General features: G+C 34.2%; 1 protein-coding gene and 1 non-coding gene across 2 annotated transcripts; one reads left to right on the top strand and one right to left on the bottom strand.

The window, feature by feature from the left end:
* Positions 1-540: 540 nt before the first annotated feature.
* On the bottom strand, positions 541-3,187 carry LOC127079474 (cytochrome P450 710A11). Its single transcript, XM_051019853.1, has one exon. It carries the CDS (start codon positions 2,361-2,363, stop codon positions 801-803), a length of 1,563 nt encoding a protein of 520 aa, XP_050875810.1. The 5' UTR covers positions 2,364-3,187; the 3' UTR covers positions 541-800.
* Positions 3,188-16,118: 12,931 nt separating this feature from the next.
* Positions 16,119-16,225, top strand: LOC127117083 (small nucleolar RNA R71). Its single transcript, XR_007801844.1, has one exon. It is a non-coding gene; the product is annotated as a small nucleolar RNA R71 (small nucleolar RNA).
* Positions 16,226-17,744: the final 1,519 nt, after the last annotated feature.

Genomic DNA, 17,744 nt, shown 5'->3' with positions numbered 1-17,744 from the left:
AATTTTTATGGAGGAAGACAGAAAAAGTGTGTGATTACGATGGAAGAGAAAGAGAAGGGTCATAAGATTCAACTCAAAATGATAAAAATGCCCTTAAATAAAATTTCCAGACCCGATTGTATTTAGGGATAAAAATGTTCAGTGTAGTATGTACTACTTCGTATTTATTTCCCACCATAAAGCGGTCAAATCTATTTGCTTAGATTCCACTTGCTCTTCATGTCACCGAAGAATCTATTATCCAAGATATCATCTCTGTTGTTTCAGTATTCGACACGTGGACTGCTTTAACAATTTTATTATGAATAAATAAATACCATTGTGTTAATAATCAACATCAAATCTAGGTAAAGTTAGTATTTAATGTCGTATTCATATGTCCAAATAACTTTTTTCTTACATATATTAATCTATTCGGTTTACCCACACACAGATTATAATCAACGCCAATCACACCGAATTAAATTTTCATTCTCATAAAGAAAAAAAAACACATTTTAGAAATATACGTCAGCATCCCAAAAGTTGAAAAGAGCCACATCTCAATATTTGGAGTCTTTTTCATTTTATTTGAATTTCAATAAACAACCAATTATCCAATTACCTATCACATTCAAATACAGACTTTTACAAGAATTCTAGTAACATTTCAAATTCAAACCCACCATTTCATAAAATAAAAAAAATCAAACCCATCAAATAAAAAAATAATTCAAAGTCAACACATCATTTGCGACGGCTAAATATTTAAAAATATAAAAAATAGTAGTAACCTTAAACAAACAACAAGGGCATTAAGGTCAATTCCCAAGCTCCGGAACCCCAGAGAAGGAAGGATACTCTGTGCACCGCTTAGACAGAAAAACCCTGCAATCGTCTTTCGGACAAATCGTGGGCACATACACGATCTCATCGCAGCCGTCCATTCTATCTCTTTTGAAATCAATCATCGAAGTGAACATAGCAATGAACAGAACAAGGTGATTCAAAGCGTATCTCTGGCCCACACATTGGTGGGGCCCAGCTCCAAACGCCAGAAAGTTTCTTTTAAATATTTGATCTTCTTGTCTCTCATCCGAGAACCGGTCTGGATCGAACCGGTCCGGTTCAGTAAAACCCTGAAACGATGACTCTAACGCCGACGGAAAAACGATTGCTCCTTTCGGAATCGAGTATGATTCCGTTAACGGAAACTGCTCCGCTGCTATATGTGGCACAAGAGTCGCTGGAGGACGGAATCTAACAACCTCACGCGCCACCGCTTGCGTGTATTTCATCTCCCTGAGCTGCTCCGCGGTTATAAGTGTATCCGACTCCGGCGACCAGATTCCGGCGACTTCCTCCCTGACTTTATCAAGAACCTCCGGATGTGAATCAAGTAGCGTCACCGCCCATAGTAACGACGACGTGGAGGCGTCCTGTGCCGCGAAGAGAAAGTCAAAGAGATAACCACCGATCTCAGCGTTAGTGGAGAATGGCGGCGCTGTCACTCCGTTGTGTTTCGACTCTTCAATCTCCCTTATCGTATCCTGCATCCAGAAATCGATGAGACACGAAGGCTCTTCGCCTTTCTCCATCTTGGCCTTACTCATCGCCGTGCAAGTGGCTAGGGCTTCGGCGAGACGGTCAACGGCAAGTCTCGCGTTACGAAACGCGGTTCCAGGAAAGTCAAAGGGAAGCTTCATGAGACCAACGTTGAATAGAAAGTAATCCCGCTCGAATCTCTCACGGGCTTTCAGGCCCAAATACGGGCCCACGAAAACCGTCTGAGAGGTTTCTAAATTCATATCACGGGCCAGCACACGGATAGGTATAGAGTTTTCTCGGGCTTTCTCAACCCATGACTTGAGATGTTTGAGGATAATAATCTGCTGCAGCGAGGTGTAGGTGGAGAGCGCCTTAGGAGTGAAATTAGGAGCAATCCGACGGCGGAGATTCTTGTGTTCTTGGCCCATCATGTAAATAAGATTATGCTCACCAAAGAGCTTCTTCCCGAATGGGTGGCCCACGAGATGGAAGGCGTTGGGCTTAACATTGGAGAAAACCTTATGGGAGAGTTCTGTGTCTCTAATGAAGACTATGAAGTTACCAATAAGGTAATTTACTGAGAAGCCCAAAGGGGTTGATTTAGCTAGGGTGGATTGAAGGTCCCAAAATTTTGTTGGGTGACGTACCAATGGGATGGCGTTGCCTATGAAAGGAAGAACAAGAGATGGGCCTGGGATGAAACGTTTTTTGTTGAGGTATGAGATCTGTTCAAGGAGGAGGAGGAAAAGGATAAAGCATATTAGGTATGGGATTAGTTGGGTTAGAGACAAAGATGTTGATAATGATAATATGGATTTCATGAGAGTATTACTCATCCTATGGTCTTAGTTTTTTGTTGAGGAGAAAGAAAGGATATGGTTTTGCAATTTTGCAATGCAAGAAGAGGTTGAGGTTGAATTTAAGAACGAAAGGAAGGGAAATGTTGTTTGTGTTGTGAATGTGTGATGTAATGTGAGGAAGGAATAAAATAGGTGGGAAAATTGAAATAGGAAAATGAGCAAGGTCAAAATTGTTTTGAGTGTGTTGAAGTTGATTATAGATAGGTCAAATATGAGTTTTTTTTTCTCAGGGGGTAGAGTATGTAGGTAGGTAAGTAAGATAGAGTCAGAACTCAGAAAAAGATATGAGAATCGGCGAGGATTGGGGAGAAGAGGAGGTGGTGGATGGATTGGTGGGTCAATGGATAATGGTGGGGGTGGAATTCCAGCTAGGTAAAGGCAGGCCTTGACATGGCAGGCATCGTTTATGACAACAACATAAGACGTTTTCCTTTTTCCATTTTATTGTTACTTCTCACTTTTCCTTCTTGCTCAATTTAACTTGTAGCACTTGATAGTAATATTTCAAATTTTTGGATGGACCACTCTTTTTTTTTAAAGGCAAGAATGGACCATATGGATACTTTATAATGGATACATATTGAAAAATTATTTAAGTAAGATTTGATTGATGGGAGCTGTGTTTTTTATTAAGTAGGTTCATGGTTTTGATCGGTTTGATCGGTGCTAATCTTATGATTCTAGTAGAATAGATTGATCTTAGTTAAGAGAGGTTTGATTGTGAATTTAATAAAGTTTAGGTAAGAAGTATTGAAACTCAAATTCAGACATATTTAGAGAGAATTTTGGGTTTATAGTAAGCTTTTTCAATTCCAATATCAGTTTCTGCACAAAGAATAGAATATGTCATTTTAATAAAATTGAATATGTTTTAGAATTTGTCGTATTTCAGCGCTCAACTTCTACCCATGAAGGTTGGAAGGTCCATATTTCTTGATGGAATGAGCAACTTGTATCATTTCCTAACTTGTCACATCCAACCATGTGTGGGAAACAATTTGTGAAACGTTTTCATGATGGAAATACATTAAATACATTTGTTTTTCTCTATTTTTTCAACTGATTTCAAACATTTTACTTCCAGTTTTATCGGCCCATGTCCTTGGAGGCTAGTTAAAGTTACTAAAGACTTCCCGATTGCCTTAACGTCCGACTAAGCCTCGGGGACAATTGTTATGGGTCGGGCAAAGACACAATTCATTTCTAATTCACTCCATTTGTCTCAAGGATCAATTCAAACGGTAAAACAAGATATGTTATCTCATCTTCATTTTCACTACATTCATCTTGAATCTTGAACTGATTTGGCGTTTGAGTGTTAACCATGCAGATCCACTCTCACGCCATCTTAACGGAGATCAACATCACTTGTTCAAGATCCTCAAATCACCAACTGCATCTAGATCTATGATTCTTGAACAAAATAATACATATCTTGGATAAATCAAATATTAGTTATTCTACCTCATCTCTTACGTAAAGATTTCCACAAAATCTCTATAGAAACTATATCTAGAGCCTTGTCTGAATCAATGAAAATTAAATGCAAGTTTTATTGATCAATTTGATACCGATCCAGCACACGTTGTAGTAGATAGATCACTTCAATGGTCGACCTCTCAGACATAAAACCAAATTGATTCTCAATAATTTGAGTCTCTTTTCTTAGTCTCCGTTCAACCAGTCTTTCTCATGATTTTATGGTATGACTCATAAGTTTAATTCTCATATAATTTGCACAATTTTGCATATTCCTCGTTGTTCTAATATATTGGAACTAAAGTGTTTATTCTCCATTAATGTGACTTATCTTTGATCTCATAATTGTGTTAAAGATTTTGGAGAGCCAATCAATATCTGTATTTCCAAGAATTTTTCACACTTCAAAAGGTATGTTGTTTGTCCCAACCACCTTACTATTACTCGTCATTTTCCACGTTTATTTTACTTGTTTTTTAACCTAACGATATTAATTATAGTTATGATCTTCTTCTTTAATGTCAAACATGTTAGAGTCCGGTGAAATATCATATCCTTCATTAAATAAATTATAGAAATACATCTTTCACTTATCCATTATAGCATTTTCTTGAATCAAGATTTTTTCTTTTTTCATCTTTAACACGCTTCAGTTGGTCCAAATTTTTGTCTTTCTTTCTCTTCCATTAGCATATATATATATATATATATATATATATATATATATATATATATATATATATATATATATATATATATATATATATATATATATATATATATATATATATATATATATATATATATATATATATATATATATATATATATATATATATATATATATATATATATATATATATATATTCTCCCTCCTTGATTCCTAAAGTTTGAGTTCTTGCTTCACTCACCGCCTTTTTAGTCTTTTGGCTTTCTTATACTTTTTCAAATTTTCATTTTTTTTACACCTTGACTGCTCTTTGAAATATTCATTTTTTACGCTAACGTTACTTTTAACACTTTCATTTCACCACCACGATTCTTTACCCCTAAATCCAAAACTCTTGATTCTTCCAATGTCTCTTTAGATACTTTTGTAATTACTTAGGTCATCTTCTTTCACATATCATTTGCATTTTCTTGTGGTTGTCGTAACTCTCCCTCCAAAATCATATGTTGGAAACACCCTTGTTTTTTATCCTTTAGATGCCACCACTTTATCTATGGAGCTCCCGTGTGACTTTTTCTCTTTGTTCTCCTCTTGATGACTCTTACATCTATAACCAATACTCTACATTTGCTAGTCAAGTTCTTTCCCGGTATAACTTTACAGTTCAAGCAAATCTTCATATTTGACTTTCTAATGAATGAAATGTATTTGAGAACATGTCAACTCACTCTTATATGTGATAAGATTGTTGGAATTTGAGCTCCCTTCCTATATGGAGAAATGCCTAAATACGATTAGCCAATTTGTCTCACTTATTTAAGTGGAGGGATCAATTTAGGATTGAGAGAGAGTGAGAGATAGAAAGAAAAGAGGAGAGAAACTCATTCCCGTTTTTCTGCAATCAGTCTCACTAAATCAACGATCACCAATTCGTTAACCGTCGGATCGAACTCAAATTTGGAGGGAATGTTTGCAAAACATGTATCTAACTTTTGACTTTTCAGAATTTAAAAATAACGTCTGAGGTAAGAGTTATCTGCTTCGCACTGAAGCTGCAGATTTGAGAAATTTTCCAGCTTTTTTATTCTTATTTATAAGCTAGTTTGCTTTGTGATTTACGGTTGTTAGCACTAGTTTGTGAATCAATTTAATACTCTCTTATATCCTTAATTAATTATAGTGGGGTTATTTTTTTGATCTGGACGACTCGTGGTTTTTACTTTCATATTGAGGGGTTTTCCACGTTAAAAATATCAGTGTTTTTTTGTATCTTTATTTGTTCGATTTGTCGTCTTATATTTGTTGTTGATCCTCAAGGTTCCTACAAGTATGAGGAATTTTATATCCGTTGCGTATTGGTATGTTATTGTTTCTTAATTTTCCATCAAAGTGGCATCAGAGCTCTTGGTTAAGAGCTATTTTACTTATTTGAAGGGTAGAGTCAATTACAAAGATAAAGATGATATTGTTGAATGATTCTAATTACCATTTATGGAAGGAAAAGATGAAAGATTTATTATTTATGAAGAAATTGCATTTATCGATTTTTAGTTCCGCAAAGTCGGATTTTGTGTCTGATGAAGAATGAGAGTTTGAACATCAACATATATGTGGTTTTATTCGAAAACATGTAGAAGGAAATGTTTATAGTAGTATTGGTAATGACACACATTCAAAAACTTTGTGGGAGAAGATAGAGTCATTGTATGCCTCTAAATCAAGGAGTAATAAATTTTTCTTGTTGAATAGCTTCATAAGTTTGAAGTATAAGGAGAAGACTTCTATTTCAGATCACTTGAGTTAATTTTAGGGGCTCATTGATCAGATGTCAGGAATGAGTATCAAATTTGATGATGAACTTTTAGGACTATTTCTATTGCTATCTTTACTAGAGTCTTGGGAGACATTTCGGGTTTCTATCACAAGTTCTGCTCCTAGAGGTGTTGTTTCTTTGGAAACAATTAAGGATGGTATTCTTAATGAGGAGATGAGAAGGAAGGCGCATGGTTCTTCATCTAAACCCGAGGTTCTTGTCACTGAAAATAGGGGAGAAGTCATAAAAATGAACCAAAAGGTGGGAGAGAGAATAACAGAAGCAAGTTCAAGCTGCGATACAAGAATCTGGAGTGTCATTATTGTCACAAAATAAGACACGTATAGAAGTATTGCTATCAGTGAAAAATATATAACAAAGGCAAGAATGGTAAGTCTAAACAAAGCGACCATGAAGATCATGATGATGATCGTGTTACTACTGCTACTAGTGATGGTCTTGTTATTCTCTGTGATCATGAGTCTGTTAATATTGTTACTATTGCATGCTACACCAAGGAAGAATTCACTACTACAAATAACACATGTCATGTCGGACGCAAAATGAATTTCACCTCGGTTACAATGTTGAGGTAACGAAGGGTGACAGGAAAAGTGGAAACTTTACCCCTCAGTGTTTATAAAGCCGAGGTGAAAATGCAAAAGTTCAACGGTTTGATAACTAGCAACAACATATTTTTATTTTCAAAACTAACTAGCGCGCGCAACATACCTCTCGGTTTTATTCAATAACCGAGATAATAAGATATATTTATACGTCGGTTTTTAACTTTAATCGAGAGGCTTAATCAATTTTATTACTACATAAATTTGTTTCAATTCTCATATTACTAGCATGCCTATATCATTTTGTACACATGCATAAACTATGAAATTGTTACAGAATACCCAATTAACACATAATACCAAATCAGAAACAGATAACAAAATCGGTATTTCTTTTTATAAAGAATTACAAATTTACATTGTGGCAATACCAAATGTATAAATTTACATTGTTGTCATCAACACATAATACAAAAGTTAGAGTTTTGCACATGAAAATGTCAAAACCTCTATATGTATAAATTTTGCTTATAACAAAAGAAAAACTATTGTTGTTGAAATTCACGACAAGATGATAAGAAGACACCAACCCAAATTGATCGAATATCATCTATCTCTTCTTGTGAGAATGTTGTATTGTCGCTAAACTCCTATAATTAGAACAAAGTTTAAATTATGGTAATTTAACAACAACATTAACTTAATAAATATACATGAATTACATGTATATGGATTAAGCTAATACATCACGCTTGATCCATCCATTTGTAATGTCTCTGGTGACAATATCATGCATATTTTTCATAACATTAACATAGTATCCACAAGAATAGTTGTCGGGTTGTCTTCTCGACTATAAATAATGTTCATATAGTTAATAATTGATACACACAAATAAAAGAATATCAAAAAGCACAATGAATACTTACTTTTAGGGAAATGATCATTTGCCTTTTACCAATAAAATTACGTTTGATTGCATTGTATTCCTCCATCACTCTACACATATCGGTAAAAATTAAACACACATAAAAACTATTCAAAACTAAAGGTCAAATTTGAATAAAAACTAATACCACTCACCCACACAAAACGTTTAACATAACTTCATTAAGGGGATTGTGCATATAGCAAATCATAACTACAATATTTTGCCTCGAACATATAATAATTAGTTGTCAATGATTAATGCATAAATATTCAAATAATTAATAATATATATATATATATATATATATATATATATATATATATATATATATATATATATATATATATATATATATATATATATATAATTGATTTATAAATAAAAATACAAATTAATATATACTTACACGTGGTAAAACGGGATCAAATAACATTCTTTGTTATCTTCTATCAACATGTCTTTTAAGTAAACTTTGATATTGTTAGCTTCAGTACCACCATGAAGACTAATGGAATTTGAATCTACGATAAAATACTTTATTAAATCTCTTTCAACACATATCCCATGCAAGTACCTGCAAGAGCCAAATGTTTATTGTTAAAGTACGAGAACGTATGAATATAAATATAAATGATTAACGTAAAAATTATACTTACGAGCACAACAATTGTAATATGATAACGTCTAGCCATTCACCCCCTTAAAAAATTTCTTAATAGTAGACTTAAGAAGTACGTAATACTGATATGGAACATGACTTAATTAAATATTCTCGCAGATATCTGGAAGACTTTCAAATATCATTTTTAGTCTTTGAATATTATCTATTTGTTGTGGTGTGATTTCAATATTGTCCTGGTGGATAGAACAATTTTCTTTTGTGCTTGTACCACCCATTACTCTCTCTTGAATGTCCAACTGATTTAAATATTTTTGGTTGAGTAAATCCAATGAACTCAATCTCTGCATCATAAAAACAACAGAAATACAATACAAAAATTAAAATGCAAACTATAATAACAACATATAACACAATTTTTTTAACTTATACTTATACCTCAAGCATATCGCAGGTACATTTCATGGATATCCTCTCATACTCCTCACCATTCTCCTTCTTTCGCTCCTCCTCAGTCAACCTCTCTCGCTCCTTCTGGACCCGTTCTCGCACCTGCTGCAAAAACCTCTTAGTCTCCTCTTGCAACACCCTCAACCGCTCCTTCATCTACACCCCAACGTTCCTCCTTATTCCATTATCTCTTTTCTCCACCAACTTAACAACAACTATCTCTTCAAATTCTTCCTTGATGTGTACTACTCTAGTTGATTGAGATTGTCCAAAAAAAAATCAATTAGAAAAGTAAAAACAACTATTTTAAAACAAATAATTTTACAAATATGACAATCATTTTGAACCGGAGGGAGTATCATTCTTTTACTCTTTGTCTATAATAATTATCCCTATCTTTTTCGAAAAAACTTAAGTATTATTTTGCTTTTCAACTGTTCATTAATTAATTTTATTTTTTTATTTTCACCATTAATATCAATTCATTCGAAGGACTAATTCAATTTAAAAATTAATTCTGATATCAAATAATTTCAATTTATTAATCACAATTGTAGAGGATAAAATCATGGTACTATTACCAATTTCCAATTTCTGTTCACTAATTGTTTTAATAGTAGTAATATCTGGTACATGTGAATAAGCACAATGTCATTTTCTTTAATCATTCTTTATTGCTAGAAACGTCTTATCGTTGCTGTACTTTTTTGTTAGCTTGTCTCTTGGTTGGCTGTTGGTCGTTGAGCTTTTCTGTTATGTTTGCAGCCAGCCTGCCCCACCTTATACATAAAATTAATTTCATACCAATATATACATCTTTTATATTATTATCGTTGATAATACTTTTATTAAAAAATTTAAAATACTATATTTATATACTTAATTGTTTCGTGCTACCAAGCACCCACATGAAATTTAGCTATTTTAAGATATTTATAATATAAATATTCGAGAATTGGATCCGTTTAATTATCTTTCTTTGAAAAATTCGAATCATAAAAATTGTTGTTTTTCACATGGCATTTGCTTTGGTTATGTTAGTCGGTAGGTAATTTGCGATGCTTTTGAATTGAAAATCCAAATTCTGTACGTCAGACCTTTACTGACCACCTTATTCTTTGCTGGTGGCTTTAACTATTTGAATAATTGATACTACTAATAAAGTTACTTTATACTTTTTCCATTATTTTTTAAGTGTAATTTTTTGAAGAAAAATATTCTTTTTTGAAATTAAATAAATAATATTACTAATTAGAATTATTAATCATTTATCAAAGAGTAACAAATTGTTTGAAAAGTAATTAGATTTATTAATTTTGATTAGATATTTTTTTATATTTTTTCGTATTGAAAAATCGATGGCATTCCATTTTTAATCTAATAGATATTTTTATCTTTAAATTTTTTTAAATCTTTTTGCTCTCAACTTTTATATTTTATATAAAAGTATAAAAAATTGATGATAAATTTGTTTTTTATGACGAGTAACTTATATTGTTTATCATTAAAGTTTTTATAAATGTTTCTATGATAATTTATTAAATTTCACAAATAACACATATTTGTATAAATAATAATAGAAAGACATCAAAATTATTTGAAATTAAAATGTAAAATATAATTTTCTAAATGAAATAAAATAAATAAAAAATTATAATTATATATATATATATATATATATATATATATATATATATATATATATATATATATATATATATATATATATATATAAACTTTTTTTTAGCTCAAAGAGGGCAATAGCCCGATAAAATTAAAAGAAAGAATATGTACACAAATGAGGGGGATATAGAATCGAAACCTCAAATATATCTAATTCTAAAATTAGAAATTTCAAGCTTGTTTCGATCGAAATCAAGCGATGCATCAGTGTGTATACCAACAACATGAAATGTGAGTTAACTTATTTGCACAATGATTTTTTTCCCTGGAAATGTGAGTTGCCAAAAAATTGAAATCTTTAATCTTGTTCATACAATTGTCTCATTTGTTCCTTAACTTTCAAGGCATTACATATGATTTACTGTAGGCTTTAACGAGCAACATTAAATCTATCTCCAACCACAAATTAGACCAGTTACAACTAATCACAAATTCTATTGCAAGAATGGTCTGCATAATCTCTGCAAACAACGCATTGTTCAAAGGTAAATTACAAGAAAACTACCAAGATGCTCACCATGGTGATTTCTAAACATCCCACCACAAGCAGCTCTAATGGGATCTCCAACTGAGGCCCCCATTTATGTTAACTTTAACCCAACCTAGATGAGAAGGACACCACATAATTCATTTCAAACATTTGGGAATACGTGGATGAATACTAATAGAGAAATTATTTATGATCACAAACTCAGTCATGGAAGAGCTAGTAGTAAGTTTGCACAAATTTCCTGCCATAAGAGTCATCGAAGCAATGCAAGAGCAAGAAGATTACCAATGAATCGAGACATTTCGAAATCTAGCTTGGTTCCACGCGTGCCAAATAGCCTGAATAATACTAACAACTGCAACAATAGTCACTAGCTTACACTGCAAATATGCATCTATGTTCATGATCAAGAAGCAGTCTTCCAAACAGGCAATAAAAAAATTATAAACAAGCATCTGTTGCAGCCAATTCCAAACATTACAAGCATATGCACAAGAGAAAAATAAATGGTTAAGATCCTCCTCCTCTTTGAGACAAGCCTGGACATAGATGGCAAATGAAAACCCCTAACAATCATCTTCTCATCAGTAGGAAGTTTAGCAATATTAAGTCTCCAAAAACCAAAGAATGGGATGGAGGAATATAGGAACTCCAAATAAACCTACCCCATTTAGAAACAACAATGTTACCTTTGACATGAATGAAAGCATCTGTCAGAGTAAGTTGAACATTGTCAGTATGATTCCACATGAACTAGTCCTTTTGCAAGACATTAGGATAAACATCCTCAATAATGAGAAGCAACATCAAGTACATCAAAGCCAAATTAATAGGCAGAACTATACTGCTACCAACAATATAGTCACTCAGCTTTGCATTCGAGACCTAAAAGGAACCCTCTGGAATTTGCAGCAGAGAAACTCAAGGTTCTCCGCACCAATTATTCGTCCAAAGTCTAATATTCTCCGGACAGTGTTATCCAAAAGATTACTCAAGCAAGTTTTGACATCAATCTAAATAGAAGAAAAAACATGATATCGGACCTGTTGCCCATGTTTGAAAATTCTGGCTTTCAAAATTGCACCCAAGAGTCAATTTCATTAAGAATGGACCAACACTACACAAGATTGGAAGCCTCATTGATAGTCCTTAAAGATCTCAACCCCAAACCTCCACTTTTAGAATCATTATGACAAATCTTCCAAGACACAATCACCAATTTACGCCTTTCAATGTCAGCACTCCAAATGAAATTCCTGCTCCACTTTTTGACCAAATGAATGAGACTAACAAGCTAATAATATATTCTAATATAATACATTAACATATTATGAATGACCGATTTCATGAGTTGAATTCTCTCAACTATAGACAAGAAACTAACCTTTTATGTTGCTAGTTTACATCTGACTTTATCAACAAGAAAATGAGAAACTTTAGGCCTTCCTTTGAAGATATGAACCCCCAAATAAGTTAAAGGCAGCTGATCAACCAAAAAAATATTTTTTTGGCAAGCATAAAATTTCAAGAAGGAGAGATATACCCAACAAACATAATAGACTTAAATGGATTACACACATGTCTAGAATAATTAGTATATATTTTGAAGAGCACATATATAGTATCAATAAAACTAATATTTCCCTTAGTGAATAACATGATATCATCGACATATAAAACATGCAAAGAAACCAATACGCCCTTGCAAGCTTGCATAAGATTTATCTTACCGTTGGAAACTAGCTCTGACAAACCTCTGCTGAGCACATTCTCAACTATACAAAACAATAACGGAGACAACGGGTCTCCCTGCTTGACACCTCTATGACAATTGAGGAAACCGCGAAGCTCTCCATTAATAAAAATAGAAACCTTAGCTGAATGAAGAATTCTTTTTGTCCAAAGGCAAAAAGTATCATTGAACCCAAACTTTTCCAACACCTTCAGGAGAAAATTTTAATCGAGTGTATCAAACGCCTTAGAAATATCAACCTTCAACATTAATTTCCCTCCAATAGTTTTCTTATGCATAATGTTCGCCACCTCAGGTGTAAAACAAATACAATCCTTTATGCTTCTATCTTAAACAAACCCCTTTTTCTCATTCGAAATGATATGGGGAAGAATCTGAGCTAACCTGTCAGCCAAATTTTTTGTTATAATTTTAAACTTGAAACTTGACAAGGCAATTGGTCTGTAAGGATCGATACTCTCATCCTCCTTTATCTTCGGGATTAGAACAACAATATTCAAATTATAATTTGAAGTAATCCAGTCATCCTTGAAAAATTGAAGAGTGTCCTTAATGAATCATTGAAGTGTCGCACCAGATGTTTTGAGATTTTAATTTTCTTTAGCAGCGCTGTCTCTCTTCAAGATAAAGGTAACATTGTAAATTTCTTATTTAGAAGGCATCATTGTCAAAATGTTCTGGTCTTCTTAGTTACAAGGTTAGGAATAACCTCCTCCACCAAAGAATTATCCTGTAAAACAGAAACAGAGATAAATAAATCATTGAAGTACCGCACCACATGTTCTGGGATTTTATCCTTGCAAGTAATAACATTGTTGCCAACTTTCAAAGAGTGCATTGACTTGGTAGAATTCCTTATTTTTGCCAATCTGTGAAAAAACCTTGTGTTCCTATCACCCTCCACATGCCATTTAACATGAGCTTTCTCTTTCCAGAGTAATTCCTCAATAACAAGCGCCTGATCCAAACTGACTTGCACCTTCCTCTCAAGAGTTGCCAAATCATCCGAGTTACCAACTGTGACATTCTTGTCTTGAATCTCTTTAAGATCTTTTTCATCCTGATTAACTTTGTCATTAACATTCCTAAAACAACTAACATTCCAAGATTTCAACCTATCTTTCAGAATTTGCAACTTCTTAATCAAGTAACTTAAGAACTTCCTTTTTAATAACATCACTCATTATAGGGTTTATTCTTCTTTGATGTTCTCTGGAGGGTTTTGAATCTTCTTCGAGCGAAATCCGATGCATGCATACGGACGAGCTTATACCTTTCAGGTCAGAGATATTATATCCTAAGGCTGAGGGATATCTTCGTAAAATGTCTAAAAGTTGGTTCGTTTCCTCTTGGCTCAAGGTAGCACTGACTATAACTGGACGATTCATCTCTTCATCGAGGAACTCATATCTCAGATTCTTAGGCAGTTCCTTAAGCTCTAAGGTTGGTTTCTTAGGGCATGGCATAGGATCTGGGGTAAGGGATAAACATTCATAAAGGTTATCATCGATGTAGGGTTTCTTAAAGTCATCATCTTCCATTATGAGAGTTGATGGTAACTTAATTGTTTTTATAATTTCTTCTTGTTCTAATTCCCTAACACATTCATCAATGATATCTAAGGCATAACACGCGTCTCCCATCACAGGTGCCATAAGAAATTTCGAAAGTATAAATTCTATTTTCTCGTCACCTACCTCAAAGGTCAACTTTCCTCTCTTGACATCTATTATGGCTCCTGCAGTCGATAAGAATGGTCTACCTAGAAGGATTGGTATATCATTGTCCTCTTTGATGTCCATGACAATGAAATCAGTAGGGATAAATAACTGACATATCCTAACAGGGACATCTTCTAAGATGCCTATCGGATATTTAACAGATCTATCGGTTAACTGAAGTGACATCTTAGTGGGCTGTAATTCTCCTAAGTTTAACCTCTCACAAACTGCTAAAGGCATTAAGCTCATACTAGCTCCTAAGTCTAGAAAAGCTTTTTCGATGACATGACTTCCCAAAAGACAAGGAATTGAGAAATTTCCCGGATCTTTATCTTTTTTGGCTAACTTATTCTCGGAAATGGCATTACACTCCAAAGGCTTCGGATCGTCTAGTATACATTTGTTGGTAAGGATGTCTTTGAGAAACTTTGCATAAGAAGGTATTTGGGTAATGGCTTATGTGAACGGGATTTCTACGTGAAGTTTTTCTATAACTTTAATAAATTTTTGATATTGGTTATTGATCTGGGTTTGTTTGAGTCTTTATGGATATGGTATAGGTGGTTTATATGGCGGGGGTGGTACGTAAGTTTTATCTTTAGGTTCTTCTCCTTTTTCTTGACCTTCCTGGTTTTCAGATTCCTCTGGTTCCTTTACTTCATCCGTGGGTTTGGTATATTCCTTAGAAGTTTTGGGTTCACTCAATCTTGGGTTTGGTGGCTCATCATAAGCGTTCCCACTTCGTAGGGTAATGGCATTGGCTTGTCCTCTCGGATTCTGTTGAGGTTGTCCAGGGAACTGTCCTCCAGGTGTAGTCTGAGGGGCTTGGTTAAAGCTACCTGAGAGATCTGGGTTTCAAGCATCTTGGTATGAGTAACTATTTAGCCAATCTTGGTTCCTAACTGAGTAATCAATTGTTAACATGAATGTTTTGGTTCATGAACTCCTTGTTTTGTTGGGTTTGAGCAGTGATAAAATTTTCCATAATTTTCTCAAGGCTCGGCTTTGGTGGCACAGGTTGCATAGGTTGATTTGATCTTGGGGCTTGATAACCAGTTTGTCTCGGAGGTGCATTATTTTGGATAGGGTTATTGTTCTTATAGGAGAAGTTCGGGTGATTCCTCCATCCAGGGTTATAGGTGTTCGAGTATGGGTTCCCTTGGGTGTAGTTCACTTGCTCATAGTGGGTTTCGTTTAATAGACTGCATTCTGCAGACTGGTGTCCTTTTGTTCCACATATCTCACAATTCGACGAAACCGCGGCTACAGTAGTCGGGTTTATGCACATATGCTCGACCTTAAGGGCTAATGCGTCCATTTTAGCTTGCATCATGTCTATAGAGCTTAGTTCATGCACTCCTCCTTGGGCTTCCTTCTTCTCAATTGTTGCTCGTTCGACTCCCCATGATTGATGGTTTTGAGCCATATCCTCAATGAGGGCACTAGCTTCAGGGTAAGGTTTGTTCATCAGAGCACCGCCTGTAGCAGCGTCGATGGTCATCTTAGTGTTATAGTGAAGTCCATTATAGAAGGTTTGAATGATTAACCAATTTTCTAAACCATGATGTGGGCATGCTCTTAACAACTCTTTATATCTCTCCCAAGCTTCGAATATCGACTCTCCTTGGTTTTGGGTAAATCTAGTTATATGGTTTCGAAGAACGACGGTCTTACTCGGGGGAAAGTATCTAGCAAGGAAAACTCTTCTAAGGTTATCCCAAGTCGTAATGGAATTGAGTGGAAGGGAATCTAACCATGATAGGGCTTTATCTCTGAGGGAAAAAGGGAATAATCTTAAACGTATTGCCTCAGGAGAAGCTCCATTGGTTTTAAAAGTGTCGGCTAATTGAAGAAATATTTTTAAATGTTGGTTTGGGTTCTCAGTAGCGAGACCTGCGAATTATCTCTGTTGCACTAGTTGCAACAGGGATGGTTTAAGTTCAAAATTATTAGTTGGGATGGTCGGGTTTACTATACTAGAACTAGATTCTTCGTTGGATGGTTGGGCGAAGTCCTTAAGAGGTCTTTGGTTTTGATCTTCGGTCATAGCTCTCCTAATTCTATGAAAGAATAAATGTGCGCGAGCGTAACATTCAGGTTCTGCTAGAGGGTATACTAAGCTTCCGGTACTGCGAGCTTTTCGCATTGACCGGCGGGAAATAACCTAAGTCTAAACGGTATAACAACAGGTAAATGAAATTTGACGAAATTGGTCCCCGGCAACGGCGCCAAAAACTTGATGCGTGTCTTTTCACAAGTATACGAACACGTCAGAGTAATATAAAAGATTGTCGAATCCACAGAGACCAAGTGTCAATCTATCGTTATCTATTGTTATGGTGTTTATCTTAGGTAATCAAAATAGGGGTTTTTAGAGTGTGCAACAAAAAGTAAAGTGTTGAATAAAGTTCAATTAATAAAGACAGACTCGAATGTAATTCACATAATCAATTAATAATCCAAGTACTTGCTAATAGAGCTACTTATGGGCAGTGTTTCCTACTTCGAAAAGAACTAATTTAACAGGAACTGTCGCTTTCGCGTATTCAGAACCGAGTTATACTCCCTAATCAAACCCTCTTATTGTCACTTATAAAAAGGCACGCATTGCGTTAGAGTAGTAAACCTATTTTTAAGAAATATAGTATCTTGACTAAGTTGAAAAGTATTTTAACCTGGATTTCTTAACCAAAAGAGGTTCTCACGAACTAGACTCTAAACTTATTAACGCGTCCGAAAATAGTTTTAAAATCTCTTTTCTTCTTAAGTTAAAAACTCCTAATGAACTAAACAAAGCGCTTTCGCTGTTTTTGAAATAGTTAAAAACAATTAAGTTTAAAAAGACGTTGGACGACTTTCGATCTTACCCAACGGAAATTAAGTGCGGGAAAACTTAAGTTGAAAGTTAAAATAGCCCTTAAGTGTTTCTACGAACAACTGTACGGATTATCGGTTCAATTACGATCCTTACATTCTAACCTTATAGATTTAGTTAGACATGGTAAAGTAAAGGTGCATTAATTTAAATAAAAGTAGTGCGAGTGCGGAAAGTAAATAAAAGTAGTGCGAGTGCAGAAAGTAAATAAAAGTAGTGCGAGTGCGGGAAATAAATAAAAGTAGTGCGAGTGCGAGAAATAAATAAAGTAAAGCGAGTGCGGGAAATAAATAAAGTAAAGCGAGTG

This window comes from Lathyrus oleraceus, chromosome 1 (genome assembly GCF_024323335.1).
Source record: "Lathyrus oleraceus cultivar Zhongwan6 chromosome 1, CAAS_Psat_ZW6_1.0, whole genome shotgun sequence".
NCBI classification, from domain to species: domain Eukaryota; kingdom Viridiplantae; phylum Streptophyta; class Magnoliopsida; order Fabales; family Fabaceae; genus Lathyrus; species Lathyrus oleraceus.
Note: the sequence above shows the minus strand (reverse complement) of the source record. Positions and strands in the feature narration are given on the sequence as shown.

Excerpts from the sequence above, each read along its gene's own strand:
- LOC127079474 (XM_051019853.1), bottom strand. The coding sequence starts at position 2,363 with ATGAGTAATACTCTCATGAAATCCATATTATCATTATCAACATCTTTG.